Source organism: Manis pentadactyla, chromosome 13 (genome assembly GCF_030020395.1).
Source record: "Manis pentadactyla isolate mManPen7 chromosome 13, mManPen7.hap1, whole genome shotgun sequence".
NCBI lineage: Eukaryota > Metazoa > Chordata > Mammalia > Pholidota > Manidae > Manis > Manis pentadactyla.
This window is the reverse complement of record NC_080031.1, coordinates 6,821,883-6,833,926: the sequence shown is the minus strand read 5'-3', so window position 1 is coordinate 6,833,926 and position 12,044 is coordinate 6,821,883. Positions and strand designations below refer to the sequence as shown.

At 47.0% G+C, this 12,044-nt stretch overlaps 1 protein-coding gene across 2 annotated transcripts in view; it reads right to left on the bottom strand.

Moving 5' to 3' along the window:
• Positions 1-1,158: 1,158 nt before the first annotated feature.
• The window catches only part of POU2F3 (POU class 2 homeobox 3), a 79,256-nt gene continuing 68,370 nt past the window's right edge, over positions 1,159-12,044 (bottom strand). The window contains exons 9-13 of one of the 2 annotated variants that reach the window (XM_057490386.1): positions 11,344-11,507; positions 9,553-9,714; positions 4,493-4,559; positions 3,264-3,399; positions 1,159-2,366 (exon numbers count right to left, since the gene is read on the bottom strand). In XM_057490386.1, coding sequence (XP_057346369.1) covers positions 2,327-2,366; positions 3,264-3,399; positions 4,493-4,559; positions 9,553-9,714; positions 11,344-11,507 — 569 coding nt within the window. In that variant the 3' untranslated portion in view covers positions 1,159-2,326. The remainder of the gene's footprint in view (positions 2,367-3,263; positions 3,400-4,492; positions 4,560-9,552; positions 9,715-11,343; positions 11,508-12,044) is intronic. The other variant, XM_036887640.2, reaches the window with a different exon arrangement.

Below are 12,044 nucleotides of genomic sequence, written 5' to 3'. Positions count from 1 at the left end.
TGCTAAAACAATAAAAAATAATGTACTTTTTGGTGAATGATGTTGATAATGGGAGAGGTGTGTGCAGGTGGGGTAGGGAGCATATGGTGGATCTCTGTACCTTCCTCTCAACTTTGCTGTAAACCTAAAACTGCTCTAAAAATTTTTTTGAGAGGTCATAGGGATGAAAACCATCATCATGGATAGTGCAGGAGACCAGTGTTCAGCACTCACCTGAACAAGATGCCAAGCTCGGACTGCTTCAGGAAAGGGTCAGTGCTGGCATCCATGACTCTATAAGGAGGGATGAACACACGCATGTGTATGTAGGCATAGATATGCACAGATGGGCTCATAGGTGGCAGAGCAGTCCCCTTAAATTCCTGTTGAAGGCTCCTCTTGATGTCTCTTTGTTGCATACCTAGTGCCTTTCAATTAGATCTTTTCTTGAGAAAGTAACCACCAGCAATAAGCTTTGTCCCACTTTACGACACGAAATTTTAGTCTTAATATAAACCCCATTCAAACATCAGAAACAGTTAAACCTTGATAATTTGTGTATAGGTTTCCAATGTGGATGCTATTTGCAATAAATGTTTAATCCCAGCTTTAGTTTTTCCCTATCAGCCATTACATTTCTGAAGGGCCTCTCTTTCCCAGAGGTCAATGCTTACCTCACAGATGGTAACTATTTAAATTTTTGTTAATCCAAGAAAAACCACAAGAATGGCTTCCTTGCCCCACACCCACTCACCAGAAGTCACAGTGCATCCCAAAGCCAAATATATTTGATTATTGAATTATCCTTTGCCTTAAATATCTATTGCATTCCACTGTGAATAAGGAATAATTGACCTTCAGGATATCTGAGATATGAGCTATTCACCTCAGACTCCACCTCTTAAATCTGCAAAGGACATGACCTTAAACATTTACCATTCTCCCACTTAGAAAAAGAGAAAATTAATCTCTTACCTACCCTGCCCCCAAGGTAGTTTCGTCAAAAAGTTAAGAACTGAGCTCATTAGAGCCCTGTATTAATGTATGTCATTTTTTTAAGCATCAGTTTGGGGAGTAAAAGACTTGAAGCACCCACTGCAAACATTTTCTTCTGCCCATTTCATTATATGCATGCACACACCCCTGCAACAAAAGACACAGAATAATAATCTAAACCTCTTCTTATCAAGAGTGGAATAGTTTATATCATCACTGTACAAATTTATTGAGGAACAGAGATTCCTTTGAATCTCAACATTTTCTTGGATGTGCAGTCTTTAAAAAAAAAAGGTTACCATTTCTGGACTGGCTTCATGTTACATCTCTACACACTGGCCCACAAAGAAGGAAACTAGAGAGAAAGTTCCCCGAGAAGTCAACGAGGGTTCCCAGCCCATGGGGCACCTCTTGTGGAGGCTTGCACAGTATCTCACACATTGGTGGTTTTTTTCCTTTCTTTTTCTTTTTTTTTTTTTGGAAAGATGATAAAATATTACAGAGGCATCTTCAAAATTCACACCTGAGTTAAACAATTTGCTGGAAAATTCCACATTAAGGAGAGAAAAACATAATGCAAAAACAGGAAAGGGCTACTATATACAGGTATTTTGCCAGCATAATTGTTACATGTTTACTTTTGTGTTCTTCCTTCTGCAGCCAGGAGATGGGAGAGAGGGGAAGAGATAAGGACTGAGATGGAGAGAAGAGCATTCCTGAACTCTGGGGCAGATGTAGCAGATGGAAGAGCCCCTGTGGGCAGGGAGCTGTGCCCCAGGGACTGAGGGCATCTCAGCCTTCTGCAAAGAGGAGGGGACTGGGAGAACACAGGAATGGATCTGGGTCTGGAAAACCAGGTGAGGCTCAAGAGGAAAAAGGAGTGACGGGACTATGTGGTCAGAAAACTTGGCTGAACAGAGAAACTGTCAAGGCTTTGTGGGAGACATCAGATTCAAATCATTTCACAGGTTTTAGAATCAGTTCTGAGGTTGTGGCTAAGTTCAGAGCCCAAACCATCATCTCCCTGTCCGGTCGTTTGACACACCAGGCAGCCCACAGATGAGTTGGAAGGTGTTGGCAAGAAGTCCTAGAGGGCACAGGAAAGGAAGCCAAAGTTGGTAAACTCCTGGGTGGGGGGTGCATTTCAAGAGCTCTGGGAGTCAGCACATAGTTCAGCCACAGACTGGATCTCCAGAAGCCCTTGCTCAGGATGAAGGGGAGTTGGGGTCCATTTAGAGTGGTGATTCTCTTCCCCTCTTCCAAAAGTAATCTGTCCATACGGAGAAGGCATGATTTGCTTCCTTCCAGTGGGTAATACCAGGCCAGGTAGAATAGGAGAAACATTTTGGTCTCAGTGGAGGTAGGTGGGATGATTCCATCGGTACCAAGATCTGGACGGAAGGGAGATACAAGTCAATCAGAAAGCTGCTAATGGGATGACAGAAGATGGGTACGGGCAGTGCCTGCTCACAGGCACACGGGTTTCTTTCTGGGGTGAGGAAAATGTTCTGGATTTAGTGACGGTGGTTGCACAACTTTGTGGGTGTACTAAAAACACTTTATAATGGTATGGTATGTGAATTACATCTCAAAACAACTTTTTAAAAATGTACATTATGTGACTTGGCTCTCTCTTTTTGGTGGGGGTGGATGGAGGAGCTCCACTTTTTTGGGCTGTGCAGTGATTGGCCAATTAAGAGGTGGCTGAGGAGCCTAGGTGTAGACACCTGGACTTCTCTTTTCTGGCAAGCTCAGATTTTTGACCTATCACCTCACTTTCAAATCTCTGCTTTGGGCATCAGGCATCTGCTCTTAGAATACTTCCAGAGGAGATTCTTGGACCCAGAGGCTGCTTCCCACCATGCATTGCAGGTGGGAGCAGCCCCACTTCCCTCTTTCAAGGTGTCAGCTACCCGAAGCCTGGGCCCATTCAGAAACCCTGGGACAGGCTTCCTGCCATGAAGTGGAGCACTCCTAAGCCCAGTGAAGGGGTTGGCCCTACTGACAGGACTGTCTGGTAAATTTCCACCCTCCCAGGGAGAATGGAAATTTTGGCTTTGTTGACATCAGCCCCTTGCCAGGACTGCTCACTGGCTGAAGCTTCCCTTGTAAAGCCCACTCTCTGGGGATGAAGCCCAGCCTGGCTCTGTCCCCTCCGTGCCACCCCATTCCCCTTTTCCAACCCCATGACATGCTCTTTTTTCCCCCAAGGTACTGACCCAACTTCTTACATGTCCCTTGGCCCTGCTGGGATGTCACTGAACTGACCCCTTCCAACCCCATCTTACCCTGAAGAGTTAAAACTGGGGGAGGAGTTCACTGCTGCTTTGGAGTTATTTTGAGATGCAGTGGGGCTGCTGGTGTGGAGTCCTGAGCCAGGAGACGAAGGCCTGCTGTTGTTCCCAGGGGAACAGGATGACGTTACTGAGGACAAGGAGAGGCAAAAACAAGCGGAAAATGAACGCTGCTGAGTCCTGGGACCTTGCGACACGATCCTTCCAACATGTGTTCCCAAAGGTATCTCACCCTCTCCCTCCCTCCACCCATCTGCCCACCTCCTGCCATGTCAGAACCAGCACCCGGCCCCAGAGAGACTCTCATCATAAACGTTCTCCTCAACCCAGGCCCTGGAGAGTGGCCGGGCTGGTTCTGCAGCTCCGAGGCTTGCCAAACATAAAAAGAACAGATGCCCAAATCACCCTCCTCCAGGTCACACCCTGGGCTGGGCAGATGCAGTCCCTGGCCAAGAGGAGGGAGGGGAGAAAGCAGCAGCCTCAGAAAGGAAGAGAGGAGGAAAGAAAGAAAAGTGAACAGGGGAGGAAAGGAGAACCTGAGAGCACAATTAAAGATTGCCAGCCTCTCTGGCATCCCCCTCACCACAAAGAAAAGATACATGGTCTTCTAGAAAGACCACAGCTGGGAGGGAGGAGATCCGAGTCTGGGTCCCGGGCCGTGACCTGTGGCAACTTGTTTCACTTCCCTGAAACTCATTTCGATCCCCTGTAGAATGGCAGCTGAATTCTTGTATGTGGGTTTCCCAGACAGTGTTCCACAAATAAAGTGACATATATTTTACCATCCGAGCTAAGATACTTTGAAGAGTAGAGGGCAGTGCTACTGATAATTATGTCAGGACAAAAGGCCAGCAGTGGGACTGCCCTGAGTACATGAGGTATGGTCACCACTCTATCTAGCCCTTTGAAATGCCATAGGTACTTTTTGAAAAATAGAGTTCTGTAGAAAATTGGTTTGGAAAAACCTGCTGTCCTCACGGCTTATTTAGTAATGGATAATGCACATCAGAAGCCCTGCAATTAAAATAAACAGAACACTACTTGTTTAAACCTCACTTACTCAGTTTTTCCCAAACTGCCTTGATCACAGAGCCCTTTTTCTCCTGGCACAAATGTTAATATCCTTTAAAATCCATTTAAGGAATGCTGACTTAGGCAGGGACAGGTCTGATACCCCGTTAAAGGAATTCAGGTTTATTCAGAAGCTTCCTTTTAAAACTCACCTGTTCCAGGCATGGCGCTGAGGACAGGAGGGACAGAGAGGGGGCCCAGAGACCCGGAGGGAGACACCTGAAAGGCAACAGAAGCTTGTAAATGTCCATGTCTGCTCCTTTCTCTAACTTTGGGTGCTTCTCCCAGGATGTTGGACCCGCAACTACAGATACCAGGGCTCAGCTTCCCTCACGATTTCCTAGTCCCAAACCTACCCACCATTCCTGCTTTCACAGGAAGGCCTCTGGACCTGTCCAGGCCCGCGCTGCTCTGGCAGCTCCCTGCTCTGTCCCTCCTTCAGCACAGCGGGGTAGAGGCTGCCAAGCTTGAGTGCTCTGGTCTTGAGAGGGGGGCGTGCCTCTTGGCCCCTGTGGCGGCAGACAGCAGGTGGCTGCCTGTTCTCCTGTCCCCATTTCTTCCTTCCTAAAGGACCCCTTTGCTCGGGGCAGCAGAGTGCCCAGCCCTAACAACGCCGTTGCAGGCTTCCTAGCCTGACGCTTGAGCAGACCACTGACTCTCCAGAGGTAACTAGAGTTGAATGTCAGATTCTAAAGCTTTTCATTTTGCCCTGGAGACCTCAGAGCATCATCAACTCTGATATTTGGAAGGGACCCAAGAGAATTTATTTTAATCTCCCACACAGTTCAGGCATCTGCCTCTCAGTATTACTGTCCTGGCACAACCCAGAACAGGATGTGATTGGCAAGAATGCACTTCAGGGCCCAACAGATCTGGGGGTGAATCTTGGTTCCCCCACTAACTAACTGTGTGACTTTGGGCAAGTTACCTATCCCCACTGAGATTTGGTTTTTCTCATCTATACTATGACAGTAATTACTCTCTTATATTTTCTTTTAATTAAGATTTAATGAGAATGTCCATGAAGCTTCCAACTCAATGCCTGGCAAAGAGTGCCAGGCTTGTTAAATGTTCTTTCCCTTCCTTCCTGAAGGAAGCTGTGAACAGCTGTGTGTCTCTAGACGTTGTTCACGTCTTCATTTGAGCTGAAATTTGCATATGGTCCCTCCCGCTTGTTCTTACCCTGACCGGGGAAGCTCTGATCAATGTTTTCCAAGGACATTGAAAGGAAATCCTGGTCAGGGAGCTGTGATTTAATATTCCTCCCTTCCCCAGTGTGGAACATCCCAACAGGATGCAGCCTGCACTCATTTCCTAACTAATCAACAATGTTTCTGCTGTGTTCATTTACCTGCCCTTTTACAATGAGCCTCCTCAGGAGGCTGGAGGCCCACGAAGGGTGGAGACAGGTGTGGGGCAGTGGTAAGAGATGTTATCAAGAATCTCCCTCTTCTCCTCCCCAACCTGCTGCCACACCCAAGAAATCTGTTGTTGTTTTTAAATAAATTATGTATTTAGTCACTATGACCAGCCTAGAGACAAGCTATGTATATGCAAGCAGATATATGAATGGTTCCCCTTTGTTATTTTTTATATAAGTGGTAACATTCTGCTCACATTGGTCTGCACCATTTTGTCTTTTTTTTTGGCTTAACTGTATATCTTGGAGATCATTTCATAGCAGAAGCAGAAGAAACTATGTCCCAGTCCCAAGGAGACTGTCTCAGTGAGACCTGAGGAGAAGATAGGATCAGAACATTTTCCCCATCTTCTTTCATGACATCTCAAGTATTCAGGTGATTATTTACTTAACATCTTTCTCTCCTACAAGGCTGTAGACTTCACGAGGGCAGGGTACTGTATCTGTATCTCCAGTGTCTACTACGGTGCCTGGAACCTTGCAGGTGCTCGGTAAATATGTGTTGAATGAATGGTGAGGACAAACCAGGTTCCTTCTGAGATCCTCCATGCTTCCCACTGCCTTTTTCTAGTGATGTCCTGGGTTGGGATTGAACCAAAGCGAGAACCTACCTCTCATCTGCTCTAAACAAAGCTTCATCTTTAAAGATTCCAATGCTCTTACGACATAATTCCATTTCCTTAACATGGCCTACAATGCCTTACATAATCTAACCCCGACCTACCGCCCCAGCCTCCTCATTCACACTCTCCCCGGGTTCCTGCCCATCCAGCTTTCCACGCTTCCTTTTCCCAACCACCCCAGCCTCAGGGCCTTTGTACACACCCTTTCCTCTGCCTAGAATGTTCTTCCCTACAGTCTCCTCCCTGCACCACTCTTTCCCCATTAATGTCTACTCATCCTTCTGCTGTCAGTTTGAACATCATTCCTCAGAGCGGCCCGACACCCCTAGACCAGGTTAGGCCCTCCCAATACTTTTACATCTTCTGGAGACTTCATCACAAATAGCATTTGTTTAATGCCTGTTTTCTCAGCTGGACTGTAGGCAGGGATCACAAGTGTGCTGTACACCACTGTATCCCAGTGCCAGACATGTGTGGGTGCTCAATAAATATTTTTAAAAGGAATGACTAATTAATACCATGTTGCCTCCAACTTGAACTTTTCAATGGTTCCTCATAGCCATTCGTGTAATTTAGTGTCTGTGGCTCATCACAATCTAGCCCTCATCAATCTGTCCTAATCCCAAACCCTTGGCTTCAGCCAGATGGAAATGCGTGTGGCTCCCCAGATGGATTGTGTTGTTTTATAACTTCATGCCTTCTCATAGATCATTTCTTCTGCCTGGTATGTTGTGCTTGCTAACTCCTAATCTGCTCTTCAAACAAAGTCAGGGTCAGCCTTCCTAGACCTCATTCTGACTTGGGTGTCTTTTATCTGTATCTCCATAGCACTCCCAAGGGCTTCTCACATCTACTTCATTGCAATGTTGCCTTTTCTGGCTCCTTCGTTTCGGTTCCTTCCCTTGATCCTCTTTCTTTGCGCATCCCCTATGGCTGGTGTTCCCCAGTGTTGAGACCTAGGATTTCCTCTTGGCTTCCTCCATACAATCTCTACACTCAAGCTCGTCCTCACCCAAGTTTTCAACCACTATCTGGCTGCTTATGCCTCCCTGACCCATATCTCCATTTCAAGCTTCTCTCCTGACCTCCAGACCCATCGCTTCCAATGCCCAGGGACATTCTCACTTGGTCTCCCACAGGCCTCACAGAACATCATAATGATGTAAAGAACTGAAATCATCACCTTCTCTTACTCCCAAACCAGCTCCTCCCTCTGCGTTTGTCTGTTCCAATAATGGCACCACCAGCCCCATCAGCCCAGCCCAAATGCTGAGAGTCATGCCAGAGCATCCCCTTTCCTTTATCACTCTCCCTGCCCCCATTTGATCGTCAACTTGTTAACCAAGACCTAATAATTCTGCCTTCTAATTATCCCACGAATCTCTCCCATCCCCTCACTCTCACCCCGTAGATTTGCTCCAGCCCCCATTATTTCTCTACTGGATGTCTGCAGTCACATCCCAACTGGTCTCCCTGGAACCAGTCTTGTGCCTCTAAAACTGCCCTTCACACTGCAGCCAGAGCAATCATTCTAAAGAGCAAATCTGATCATGTCAATGCCCTGCTTAAAATCCTTCAGAGGTTCCTCCAAGCCTCCAAGTTCCTGAGCCTTGCTGGCCTTTGCTTGATCTTCCCGGCCTCATCTTTCAACATTCCTCCCTTGGAACCACTTGCAGTTCTGGGAATGTGCCACCTATTCTCCCTGCCTCCCTCCACTGTTCTCATACTTTCTCACCAAGGACTCCACCCCAACTTATTTACCTTTTTACTCCATCTTGCCCTTTTAGACTCAGCTCAGGTATAAATTATCTCCTTGGGGAAGCCTTCCCTAGCCACCACGTCCCAAGGCTTTGTTAGCTGCTGCTTGTAAGTTCTAGAGAAATTATGTGTTTATCATTTATTTGTCTGCCTCCTCTGCTAGGCAGTGAAGTCCTCTGAGACAAGGAACAAATATTATTTATTTGTGTACCCCCAGGACTCTGCACAAAGACCAATTTATAGTAGATGTTCAATGACTATTTAGTGAAAGATTGAACAATGGTGCAGTTTTTATGAAATAACTATGTACCACCCTGGACAAGGCTAAATTTCACCCATCCTTGAGTGCTGACAGACTCAAGGGTATCATTAGCCCCAACTCCCTTGACCTTCAACCATCATTGTCCGCAGAGATAGAGAAGAACCTTCCTACTTTCACCCTCCAGGCACCATCTCTTTCCTGAACGAAGGTATTTTCCACTCTCCAAACATACAAGTCTGCCTAAATGGCAAGTCATTCTGAGCTCTGACTTTCCCCCTGACAGCAGAATCATAGATAAAACTATCTCTTTGACACTTCCCTTTGGATGCTAGGATGCATGTTCAGCTTAATATGATCAAAGCCAAGTTCTTAGTTTTTCCCCAAACAAATCTATTTCTCTTGCACTCTTCATCATCTCAAAAAATATCAGCACCTTCCAACTGGTTGCTGAGGCCCAAATCCTTGAAGTCATCTTGGCCTCATTTCCACATCTGAGCTATCAGCACATCCCGTTGGCTCCATGGTGGAAGCATATTCAGAATCCACTCACTTCTCCATACTACCATGGCTACCACCACTCTCAGCCTGAGTATTGTGACTCTAGCTGCTTCCACACAGATGATTCTCCACACGGCAGCCCAGGGCAGCCAGCTCAGGCTTCTCTGCTCAGAGCCCTCCAGCAGCTTATTTCATGCAAACTAAAGCCCAGACCTTCCCAATGGCCTCCAAGACCTTGGGTGGTCGACTTCATTATTTCTCTGACTTCATCTCTTACTTCTTGCTTTCTTTCTCACTCTACTTCAGCTACACTGGCTTCCTTGCTGTTCCTCATACATGCCAGGTTTTTTCACTAACTGGTCCTTCTGTCTAGAATGCTCTTTCCCCTAGATATTTATTCACTTTTAATGCTTAGGTCCCCAATCAAATGTCACCTTATCGCTGACCCACAATTACTTTCTATCCCCTTTACCTTCTTTCATCTTTTTTATAATTATATGTATTTGACATAAGCATCTATTTGCTTATTTATTTATTGGATGTCCCCCTCAACCCCCAGTCCCCATCTTTCCCCAGGATGGAGAAGAGTCATTCCCTCCAGGCATCTTCTTCCCCAGTGCTTGACAGGCAGCTTGGTTCCCCGTCACTCACCAGCCGGGAATTGTAGATGGGTGATTTGATGGGTGTGGCCACAGGGCAGTTGATTCGCTTCTCTTTTTGACGCCGGTTGCAGAACCAGACCCTCACCACCTCCTTCTCCATGGACAGCTGCTCTGCAATCATGGAGATCTCCTCTGAGCTGGGTTTGGGGTTCTACAGAAACCAAAGGGATAGAGTGGGGTCAGGAGGAAAAGGGAAGACAGTCAAAGATAGGGGGTGGGGGCCAGATGTTCCCAAGCAGCAGGATAGAACAATAGATGGATCAAAAGCTTTAGAATCAAACCAAGGATGGAACATTCATTTATCACTTAGTGTGTGTCCTTAGCAAACTTCCTTAACCTCTCTGGGCCTCTGTCTTGCCATCTATGAAGTGAGAAGAATAATGCCTATCATACAGGATTACTGTAAGGATTAAATGAGAAAATGTGTGCAGACTGCCGAGCACAGGGCCTGGACACAGAATAGGCTCCATAATTGTGTCATTGCTTCCTGTCCTGCTTCAAAATAGGAAACCACAAAGCTAAAACATGCAGAGCTCCCAAGACTGCAGCTGTATTATGGCTGACCCTTTGAGTAACAAGGGTTTGAACTGGGCAGGTTCATTTACACATGGATGTTTTTTTCAATAAATACATTGGAAAAATTGGGGGGGATATGCAACAATTTGAAAAAAGATGTTCTTTTCCCTAACTTACTTTATTGTAAGCATATAGTTTATAATGCATATAACAGAAAATATGTGTTAATTGGCTGTTTTTATTGTTGGTATGGCTTCCAGTCACCAGAAGGCTATTAGTTTGGGGGGAGTCAAAAGTTATACACAGATTTTCGACTGCACATGTTGGTGCCCCAACCCCCACATTGTTCAAGGGTCAGCACCCTCTTGTTCTGATCCCTCCCCACCACCCTATCTTTGACCTCAGCCCCTATCCCTCCCTTACTCTTGCTGCCTGAGAAACGTATCAGAAGGAAAAGCCAGCTGTTGTCATCCTGCCAGCAGGATGCAGTCATCAAGTCCTTGAGCCAAATGCACTGGAGAAGCTGCTGGATGGGCAGCAGATCTGGAGGCCCGGGGCCCACAGGGCTGGGCTAGGCCATGGGCATGTCCTTTAGGGACCTGCATGATGCAGATGGAGGCTCTGGAGGCTGGTACCGAAGGGATCCTGATTAGATGGCGTTTAGACCAAACCTGTTTTTCCCTTTTCCCTCCCTGGGCTCCTCTGGGGCACAGAGCTGGTCCTAGTAGCCTCTATACACTGGCTCAAGAATGCACTTTTGCTACAAGCTACAAAAGCGTGTGTGTATAAAATACGATCACATGTATTTAAATGTGTGTAGGGGAAAGACATAGGAGGAAATGCATTTAGATGGTATTTGATGATAGATTTTTGTCCTTTCTGCTTCCCAGTGTTTTCCTAATTACTTATAATGAGTATTTATCCCATTTATAACTTGAAAAATATGAAAAATGCATAGAAAATAAAGAATTTATGTACAACACCTTGGCTTTACTCCCTTACCTCAACTGGATACAGAGATACACCGTCTTCGGAGACCCTCTCTCTCATTCTTGGAATCTCCCAGGGAGAGGGACAATGGGGCCCCCAAAAGTGAGGGCAAGAGGGTCAGCGGGGAAAGAAGAGCCTAGCGCCCAAGATGAAGGCAACCTTTTCCTGAACACTGGGTGCCTGGAGAGGGAGGGGTCTTGGCTTTGGGGCCCGTTCCCAGGCGGGTGGCTGCGGGGCCCTCGCGCCTGCTGCCCCAGCTGCGCAGTCTGCCCACCCGTTCCCAGCAGGCGGGGCCGCTCACATCTTGAAATCTCTTCTCCAGGGTCAGGCGGATATTGGTCTCGATGCTGGTCCTTTTCTTCCTCTTCCTACCAAACACTTCACTGAGGGTTGGGTAAGAGCTGGCGGTGCTCACCGAGGGGTCGGAGGGAGAGGATTCTGTCGGGAGGTGAAAGAGCAGAGGAAGCTCCGAGAAGGAAATGAGAGGCCAGGTCAGGCCCTGTGTCAAGGGCCTTGAGGTCCGACAGCCCTTCCCGGTGGGCCGGCACTTTCAGGACAGCCCCTCCCCACTCCAGGCAACTGGAACAGACCAGGAATCCTGCTTCTCCTTGGTATTCTGGGCAAAGGTCCTCCATGACTCCCACAGCTCTGCCCCAGTATTTGTGGTCATGGTTCAGGGACGCCCAGATATGGGTGGCATGTGGGTGGGTGTGAGTGGGTGCAGGCAGAGCTCCTACAAGGAATACTCGAGTCTTTCTTTGACAAGCATGCTTGGATGTGAACATGGAGCAAAATGTGAGCTGGTGCTTTGAGCTTAAAGCAGTGGCACCTGGCAGCTGCATGTTGGTGTTGAAATGTTTTCTTTTCAGCATAAGTTTGGAGTTAAGGCTGCGTGATACATGGCAGGAATCCCCTTTGGGAAGGACAGGTGTCAGGTGGGGGAATCATATTAGAAATGACTTCGAAGGTCCTTTC